This window comes from Magnolia sinica, chromosome 1, assembly GCF_029962835.1.
Source record: "Magnolia sinica isolate HGM2019 chromosome 1, MsV1, whole genome shotgun sequence".
Classification (NCBI taxonomy): Eukaryota; Viridiplantae; Streptophyta; class Magnoliopsida; order Magnoliales; family Magnoliaceae; genus Magnolia; species Magnolia sinica.
This window is the reverse complement of record NC_080573.1, coordinates 10,315,642-10,325,304: the sequence shown is the minus strand read 5'-3', so window position 1 is coordinate 10,325,304 and position 9,663 is coordinate 10,315,642. Positions and strand designations below refer to the sequence as shown.

The window sequence follows — 9,663 nt, the reverse complement described above, 5'->3', positions numbered from 1 at the left end:
TATAAACGGTGCAGATGTAGCCATATGGTACAAAAAATATCTGAGAAGCATGCATTAGGGATTTAGGGATTGTCTTATCTTTTTTATTATTATTATTTTATTTTAATGGTGTTTTCGACATTTCATTTTTCTTTGGATAGAGGTGAGCAGTTGTTCCAGACACATCAGTCATAAAACATATTATAAGCATTCAACGAGTATAAGGTCATGATCGATCAGATGTAACTGCTCTTTTCCTAATTGATTGCATGTGAAGGTGCCATGTGTACGGGCATTGTTCTTCCATCAGTCCTTGGAAAGTTATAAATAGCAAAAGCATATTAAGAAAAATGCCCCTTATCCGAATAAAAAAAACACTCAACTGCAAATCTAACACAACGTTATGTATCTAAGTTTAGTTCTCCCCTGCTCGGTAGCAATGGACCCTTAATGTTGATCTAGTCTCAGTCCATCCCACGTATACGTTAGAGCCGACTTTAGGTCATAGACATTACTTGTAATTCCATTACATCTTTGCCTGTGTGTTGGATATGAAGGAATACCTTAGCTTAGGAATCCATCTGCTTACGTCCATTGGCTGGGCCAACCTTAGTTGTAATTATTGGCATTGATTTTGCCTCGCTCATTAGCACGCTGCTCTCGGAAGCACCTTACTACTTTTAGCTAGGCCGATGATCTTGTTGTAGTGGTAAGACAAGTGCTTGTTTTCTACATCCATCTCTCTATAATCTTTTTCATTTTCAACCATACAGCTGTTTGCACCTTCGAAAGTCCTTGAATTTTCAATGAAAGAAAGAGCTTATTTGGAGGAAGAGCCCATGACCAAACCTCGCTCTATCTCGACACCAGGGGTCAGTGGTCACAGTTTAAATCAGACTCAACTAGTTTTGGCATGCCTGCAACCCTCTCACGTGTTATGCATGGCCGAATTTGAGACCAACAAGTTCTTACAAAAGTCATCTTATAATTCAATTGCATGAAGTTGGCAATGATGTTTGAGTAACGACTGCATTTTAAAATCTAATGTTTCCTATGCTATTCAAACGTGGTGAAAAATCCCATCGTCATTGGAAATGTCTCTTTTCTTTTCCTTTCTTATGCTCATATTCCAAACAAGCCCTAAATAAATAGTCTACATTTCAAAAAGTTTCTTAAGGTTGTAGAACTACATTTTCAAAGAGGTTTTCTAAGCCCAAACATGTTTATAAGGAAGCTAACCTGGCCAACACCTTATGCGCCAACACTACCCGTGCGTGAGAGATCCAAGTTGTCACCAAGCCATCCAAAAGTCAAGTCCTCCATTCTGTTCATACAGATTGGGCCACTATTCTATTAAGACACTCATACCCCACACACATCACAGTGGGATTTCACCACAATGAGTCCGGGTCCTCGAACCCATGATCTCATGTTGAAACTCCTGTGAGTCTACCACGAGACATGAGTAATGACCCAAGTACTTTCTAATTAGACCAAACAGCTGCCTGATCTATTGTGCGAGAGATTTAGCTTCATGGATAGGAGTGTAGGAATGTAAACTGTGTAGAAAATGTAAATTGGAGAAGAAAATTTCAATTGTGTACATTAGTGTGCTCTCTTGCATGAAAGAGGGTCGCCCACCTCTGACATACTATATAACATGATATTGCGAAATGGATAAAATTGAGTGCGTCGCATGGTCATCATGGAGGACCCTACAGTATTGTAGGAAGGATTAAAGGAACGTCATGTCCACTAGGTTTCTCCATAGATGAGATTTGCTAAGTTCATCCACTTCTGCAATATTACAGCTGATGTACTACACACTTTATGTTTTCATATCAGGGCACATAGGTTGAAGGTCCAATTCATCCATTAGCAAGGCACCACTATTAATGCCCTAAGCCAAGAATTAGATTGATCTACTAGTCAAGTAGACAACAATTTGCAAAATAGATGTACAGTTCTAAAACGATTGGCTGAAATTTTCTTAGCCTTCCACCTATTTTTAATATTGGGGCCCACCTTCTGAGTGGACAGTATTAGTTTTAAAGAAAACTTTGTCGGGTGTAAAATTTTTCTCCGACCTGTAAAACCTGGTCGGGCTAACCAAGGATGGGGTCTCAGAGATATGTCCCATGATGGCAAATGTGAAGAGGTGCAAGACTCTATATTGATTATGCAGCTAACAAAGCTTTCAACAATATTTTATGAGTGCCTTCCGTAAGTTTGTAAAAATAGAAACGATTGTAGGAAACATGGGGCTGGTCTTTGTGGAAAACCGAAAACCAAAAAAAATTAAAAAAATCATTACTTTTCTAAAAATTATTCTTCTAAATTGATTAAAGAAGTACTTAACAAAACACAATTAAAGCCTAATAAAAAAGCAAAGCCAAACAAGCCCTAAGTTGTTCTAAAATTTAAAGCACCTAGGAAAGCTTAAGCTAGCATTGCCAAACATCATTCAACATTTCTTGTCCCAACATATCTCCTATTTGTCAGATGTCTTCTATTAATTTGTAACTGACTTTGTTGATGGCATCAGCGAACCACTCATTCCTATTAAGTAGTTGTTGATCCCATAGACAACCCATTCAATCTTATCAAGAAAATTCAATTTTTTTTTTTCATTTTGCCTTTTTTGAATTAAAAATAAATAAATTTTTTTAATTTTTTATTTTTTACTAAAGATTTTCATTCCATGAAAGGATATACATCCGGGTTGCCCCATGAGAAAAAGACTTGGGGGAAGCTTATCATAAGAAGCGAAAAGGAAGAAAAGAAAAGTGGAAAACCAGAAAGACAGCCAACACAACCCACTACTACACCGATTGTCTGATGGCTCCCAACCTGACTAGCCCCTTTGCTCATTAGATAGTTGTTTGGAGTCTTAATTGATTTATTGAAGGTGGCTTCATCCCATCGATGGGTCTTCGATGACACTCGATATGATTGAAGCTCCCATCGATTGACTTACACAATTTTGTGAAATTGCGAATTTTATTTCATAATTCAGTTTTAAATCTATTTAAGGGTTTATAATCGGGGATTACTGAAGAAGAAACATGTTTAGGGCTTTTGGTAAGCAAAGAAAGTTCAAAATTAGAATTTTTGTGATTTTCAAAGTGTATTCTCCAATCAGTAAGTTTTTCCATCTCTTGTAATGTTGATTTTATAGTGAGTTCACTGTCGCTTTATGACGTGATTTTTTCCTGTGATGGTTTTTTTTTTTACATAAAACCTTGTGTTCTCTTTGCGCTTGCTTTAATTGATCTTTTATTGTTTGATTTTAACTTAAGTTGCTTCTATGCATCCACCCAACATTTACCCACCTTTTTGTAGTCATTTTCTACCTTAGTCATCATCCTTGAAAAAGATTAAAAAGTAAAAGTAATGATCACCGCCTCATGTTCACCGCATCTCTTAATAATCGTGATGATCCAAAAAGTTAAGTGGGACACATCACTGGGGGTAATGTACAAACATCCTCAATGCATGTACAATATTCACGTGGTTTAAGTCACCTAAGTTTTGCTGTAGCACGGATTTTGATGTGTCCCATCGTCCTGGTCTGCACCCGTGACGAGGTTGGATGGCGTCCATCCAATATAGTTGGCCTTCATTCCATCTGAAAGTTTCCAATGGCAGGCAGCACTTCCAATGTTTGTTTCATTTGTTGTGAACCTAAGTTGTGGGTAAGGCTGGATTTTGGAATTCAACCCCAACACATGGGCACATCTAATAAACGAAATTGGATGATTATCTCTCCACGCAGGGCTCATGTATGGGTTTTATACACACCATCCATCCATTTTTATTTTTATTTTTTCATATCATTTTATGATATTTTATCATATGAACCCAAAATTAGGCAGTTACAAGGCTCAAGTGGACTAGAGATCAACTTCCTGTGAGTAGCAGAAGTTCCGGGTCAATTTAGTATTTGTGTTTTCCCTTCATCCAGATCTATGTGATCTTAAGAAATTTTATTTTATTTTTTTCTAGGGTGAATTTCCTGTGGTGCGGTCCACTTGAGCATTGGACCTGCTTAATTTTCAGACTCTCATTTCCTAAAATGATTTGAAAAAATAAATGTACTAAAACACATCATCGTGATGGCCCCTACAAATCCCGATGCATTAAGCATTTAATGCATCCGGGTGGGTAATGTATGGTAATTACCATACTTTGATTTTCCCAAAATAAATAAATAAAAATTCAATGAATGACAGTTTATTTATTTATTTAAGAAATGGGGACAGAGCAGTGAATGACAGTTAGGATCAAGACACAAGGAGGTCATTTAATCCCACGAACTTGTATGATTCAGACCTTTGAAACACCGTCATGTGGTGTGTGTCCCGTTGAAGAAATTAAACAGCGTTTACAATATATCCATACTCCTTTCTTAGCATTATTATTGAAACACCATCATGTGGTGTGTCTCGTTGAAGATATTAAACAGCGTCTACAGTAATCCATACTCCTTTCTTAGCATTATTGTTGCGTGTACAAGTCACAGTTCGGTCATGAAACAGACCTTCCATAATCCCGAGTTACCTAACATACACAACCACAAATGCTAGCCTGGCCGACAGATGCAGCAGTCAACCATCAGTAATAAGTGTACCACTACGAAGATTCCTTATCCTAAGAATCAGATAGGTCCAATAGTTAGGTGGGCCACACAGGCAACCACAAATGCTAGTGTGGCAGACAGGTGCAGTAGACAACCCATAAGCCAAAAGAGTACGACTATGTAGACTGCTTGTCCCAACATTCAGATGGGTCTAGTAGTCAGGTAGGCCCCATTAATTGATTGTGGACCGTCTTTATACTTGAGCATTAAAATCTACACCGTGAGGTCTACCTGATGCATGATCTGGATATTTGGCCCATGTTGGCATATGTTGTGCATTAACTGACTTGTACACACGCATGGGCTTATCATAGCTCCTACACACATCATCCTCCCCTGGAAATATTTCAGTAACCTTGCAGTCAAGAAGACTTTTAAAGCAGTCCCCTATGTGTGGTGGGTCCGAGCAGGTCAATGGTTTGGATTGAGTCTATTTGTATAGATTATGGGTAGATCAGAACCCTGCAATTCATAAGGTGTCCATCTCTTCATTCATGATTGAATTTGAAGATGGTTGGAACGTCCTTGTCTCCACGGCCGCTGCATGTAACGACGACCCTTGTACCGTTGGCCAAGGTAGGGCAGAGCCTCTCTAGAAATGCCAATGCGTGGGACGCCTCTAATGCCGGAACTATACCCTCTAGTCGGCATAACCGTTTGTATGCTGCATTAGACACACGCAACCAATGGTCAGATTTTTTTAGACTTCAAATCTTAGTTAGGCCCAGCATATTTTAATTGTACAAGTGTTGGCACCGTTCAGGAATTGAATGCGTTGACCTTGTGGAATTCACAGGGCCATTCCTCAAGATCTTCCAAATCAGATGATCCAATCCATCCGATGAGCATGAACAATTACTATTAACAGTCCACAGTAAAATTGAAACAGGCAACTAGGACCATCTGATGGGGGGAAACCGTTGGAGTTAGCTCCATCTACTTTTAATCCCACATAAGAACCGTTTGGATCACTAGAAGGTGGTCCCCACAGATGGATTATTGTATATTTCCTCTTTCTTTCTTTTTTTTTTTTCTTTTTTAAAAAAAAATAAAAATAAATTAACGTACCATCCACAGCTTGTTGATCGGTGACGCTGTAGAACTCCGCGCGACGTGTGTCTTTGAGAAAGCTAAGTTCTGGTCCGACTCCTGGGTACTCTAACCTGAGAAAAAACACCTTATGTTTATCAGACACTTTAAACGATGCAAATTTTGATTTTTGGCATAGTCGCATCTAATCTTAGCCGTTCAAACCATGGGCCCCGCTGATTTTTTAGCATTTTAAAATAAAATTTATCGATGGGACTATCATAACCATTTGATATGCTGCAACAAACGGCTTTGATAGGGCGTGGGACACCACATGACAACTCCCATGCAGGACCTAGTTCCTGAGTCAGATGGCACATGCATCAGTGTATTTACTTGATAGTCTCAATACACCTTGCTCTCTGCCAGATGCATGCTGGGATATTCCATGTAAACAGAGGTATTTGTATGAAATTACAAGAAACAGGTATTTAAATACATACCCTACACCAATGGAGTGGGGCCCAATTATCTGACCCTCATCATCTTGCAATAAATAGCTCATGGCCCCATGATAAACGCCCACATCTCCTCTTGCCAAGGTGGCAGAATGCCTCCCACTTTCAAGTCCTAATCCTCCGGCCTCCACACCTATCAGCCTCACATCATCATCTCCCACAAAATCATGAAACAGGCCCATTGCATTCGACCCACTTCCAACACAAGCAACCAGGACATCAGGTTTACCACCCCATTTCTCCATTGCCTGTTTCCTTGTCTCTTTTCCAATCACAGCTTGAAATTCACGAACCATGGTTGGACATGGGTGGGGCCCCACGACGGTCCCCAACAAGTAGAAAGTCGTCGCTAGGTTACCGACCCAATCACGGATTGCTTCCGACGTCGCATCTTTAAAACTTCCTTCAACACCCTTAACCTACAAGCACATACAAGGTTGTTGTAAACATGATCTTTGAAAACCTGGAATAGCTCTATCAATCAGCAGGCTAATCCTAGTGTGGGCATGGGCCTGACCATTAGGCCCATGGTTATAGATGGCACTGAACTGACCTTTCAACCTCATCCATAAGTGGGCAAACACATGACAAACAAGGTTGGTAATGCCCTTTTATGCTGCTTCCCTCAAATTAATAAATGGGCTGGGCCAAACTCAAGGGCCATAATGAAAATTACATACCTGAGCACCTAGTAACTTCATCAAGAGTACATTGGAGGATTGTTTCTCCATGTCTGGTGAACCCATGTATATTGTACACTGCAAGGATAGCCGGGCACACACAGCAGCCACTGCAAGGCCGTGCTGGCCAGCTCCGGTGGCTGCCACAACATGTTTTCGCCCCATCCGTTTGGCAAGCATTGCCTGTCCAATTGCATTGTTAATCTTGTGGGCCCCAGTGTGATTTAGGTCCTCTCTCTTAAGATATATCAGTGGCCCATCTCCATTGGCATTCTTGTGGTACTCGGTTAGCCTCTCGGCAAAATATAGAGGTGTCTCTCTACCGGCGTAGTCCCTCAGCGTCGCCGCCAACTCCTCCTACATGTCATCATGTACGTAGGTTAATGGCGCGTGCAACAGGTTGCAACTTGTCAAGTGAAGAGAGAGAGAGAGAGAGAGAGAGAGAGAGAGAGAGAGAGAGAGAGAGAGAGAGAGAGAGAGAGAGAGAGAGAGCATAAGATAATCAAGGATCAAGCGAGTCTAACAGCAAACCTGAAATTGGGCATCAGCGACAATGGAGTTGAACTCGTCTTCGAGCTGGCTCAAGCAACTAATGAGTGTCTCTGGCACGTACTTCCCTCCGTACCTCCCGAACTTCCCAATGGTAGCTGGGGCAACCTCTTTCTCCCGTAGTATCTTTGTGGAAGATTCATTTCGGAAAGCATCTGATTCAAATATATATGGCATGGTAATAGCATCGGGACTTCGAATGCAATGTCTAGATGTCCTGCTGCTGATTCCATGCATGGTAGACAAAGGTTGAGGACATTGGGAACTTAGATAGGCAGGTTTTCTCAGTCCAGCAAAATGCGAACGATAATGGAAAATGGGTAGAATCCTATGAGTAATATCCATTTTCAGAGAGAGAGAGAGAGATATTGGTCGAGAATGAGCGACGGATTGGTTGAAAAGGCAGGGTAGGGACGGGTTCTTATAGGAGAATGAGTGAGGAAGCTGTTGGAATGTCCAAACCAAATGGACGGTTCAGATGCTCTAGCAACGTCTAGAAGCTTCCATGGCATTTGAAACGCCACATGCTGTGGTTATTGGAATTTCCACATTTTGCACGTGTTTTGGCTGGTGGATTTCCAAACGTACGAAACTGGTAGAATAAATGTAGTTAATGAGGGCATATTAGGTATTTCAAAAGGTAGCAAGTTACCATATAAACAGTTGGGTGCTGTACGTTCTAAGCAAGCAAAGTGAATAGAAAATAGAAAACCCAAAAAAAATAAAATAATAATAATAATAACAATAATAATCAAGCTTGAAAGCTTTTTCAATAAAGAGAGTTTTTAAGTTTTTTATTCCCTTCCAGTACAAGTGTTTGAATCATCTCCGAAGGCTTTGTAAAGCCAACAGAAGCTACAAAGCGCGTTCGTTATGTTCTGTTTTATTTTGATTTTGTTTTTCGTTATTAGGTTTTAGGGTTTTTTTTTTTTTTTTTCCCCCGATCCCTATATTCCAACCATTACCATAGAGTTGATTGCAAACCACCGAATTTTAGCCACATGATCAAGCTTCAGTAGTGATCTTAGCCATTGAATTTTAGAGTCGATTACAAGCCACCGATTTTTTTTCTCTCAATTTTCTAAATTAATCTAGATATATATTTCTGATCAAATTCACCCATTGAGTGTAACTTTTGTACATTGGATCTGTAGCATAGTGTTCAGAACATGGTTCAGTTCAAATCATGGGGCCGATGAATAGCCTTCCTGGAAAGATATTTGCGAGAACACATAGGGTGGGTTTTGGATCTGGGAACATTTTCATTGATCCCTACGGTTTAAATCATTTTCCTCACTCCGAATGGTAGATATCTGAAAAATAGAAACTCTCTAACTTTCACTGCTCCAGTTCTTTGATAATGTCTCTTTTATTTTTAATATGATTTTCATGAACCCAGTAACAAAAGGGTTAAAGAGCTCGTTTCAACAATGAAGTCACGATTCGAGTGCATGCAGAATATGTACATCAGAAACGTAATATTAATTAATAAAGAGTAAGGAAAGGTTGAGATATTATAATTTGAGTGCTTTAATTCTCAATTGTCCCATCACGGTTGGGCCCACCGAATAGCCAATGAATATAGTCCTGACACATCATATTCCGTGTCAGGGTGTACACACAAAACACGTGTTTTACTTCACCATGAATAAGACATTTCACCCATCGCATCGTGGCACATGTTGTATTAATAGACCTGGCTTAGAATTTTCTTCCTGTCCATGTCTCCCTTTCAGACGGTCTGGGTCATTGAAAAGTATACCAAAGCGTATACACATGGTCGCAACGTGTCCTTTTGCAATACTTGAACATACATGGCATGTGGACTCACTAGGTTGAGATGCACTTGGGGCTTCGCAAAATGTGTTTGTGGACCCTTGATCATAAATAAGCCATTAATTACACCATAGGGCAGACCTATGGGCCCGATGGTACATTTTGAACTAGGTCATGCTGGTCATATTTTTCTAGCCATACATTTTTCTCATATAGGTGGTTTGGGTGAGGCGCATTGCATACTGTCTGAGCTGGACTTAGCCAGAGATGGACGGTCTTGTGACAGGATATGTTGGGCCTACCATGATGTATATGTTTTATCTAGACCGTCTATCTATTTTAACATATCATTTTAGGACATGAGCTCAAAAAAGGAGCAAATTGAAGGCTCCAGGGGACCATACCATAGGAAGTAGTGGGGATTAAATTCCCACGATTGAAAACCTCATGGACCGATAGCGATGTTTGTTTACCATTCAACTTATTCGTAAGG

General features: G+C 40.1%; 1 protein-coding gene across 1 annotated transcript; it reads right to left on the bottom strand.

Annotated features, from left to right (window-relative positions):
• Nucleotides 1-4,448: 4,448 nt before the first annotated feature.
• On the bottom strand, nucleotides 4,449-7,789 carry LOC131239361 (tryptophan synthase beta chain 1-like). The gene is made up of 5 exons (XM_058237042.1): nucleotides 7,377-7,789; nucleotides 6,846-7,202; nucleotides 6,151-6,584; nucleotides 5,687-5,781; nucleotides 4,449-5,282 (listed from the first exon to the last, which is right to left on the bottom strand). The coding sequence occupies exons 1-5, from the start codon at nucleotides 7,737-7,739 to the stop codon at nucleotides 5,107-5,109; spliced, it is 1,425 nt and encodes a 474-aa protein (XP_058093025.1). The 5' UTR covers nucleotides 7,740-7,789; the 3' UTR covers nucleotides 4,449-5,106.
• Between the last annotated feature and the right edge of the window lie 1,874 nt (nucleotides 7,790-9,663).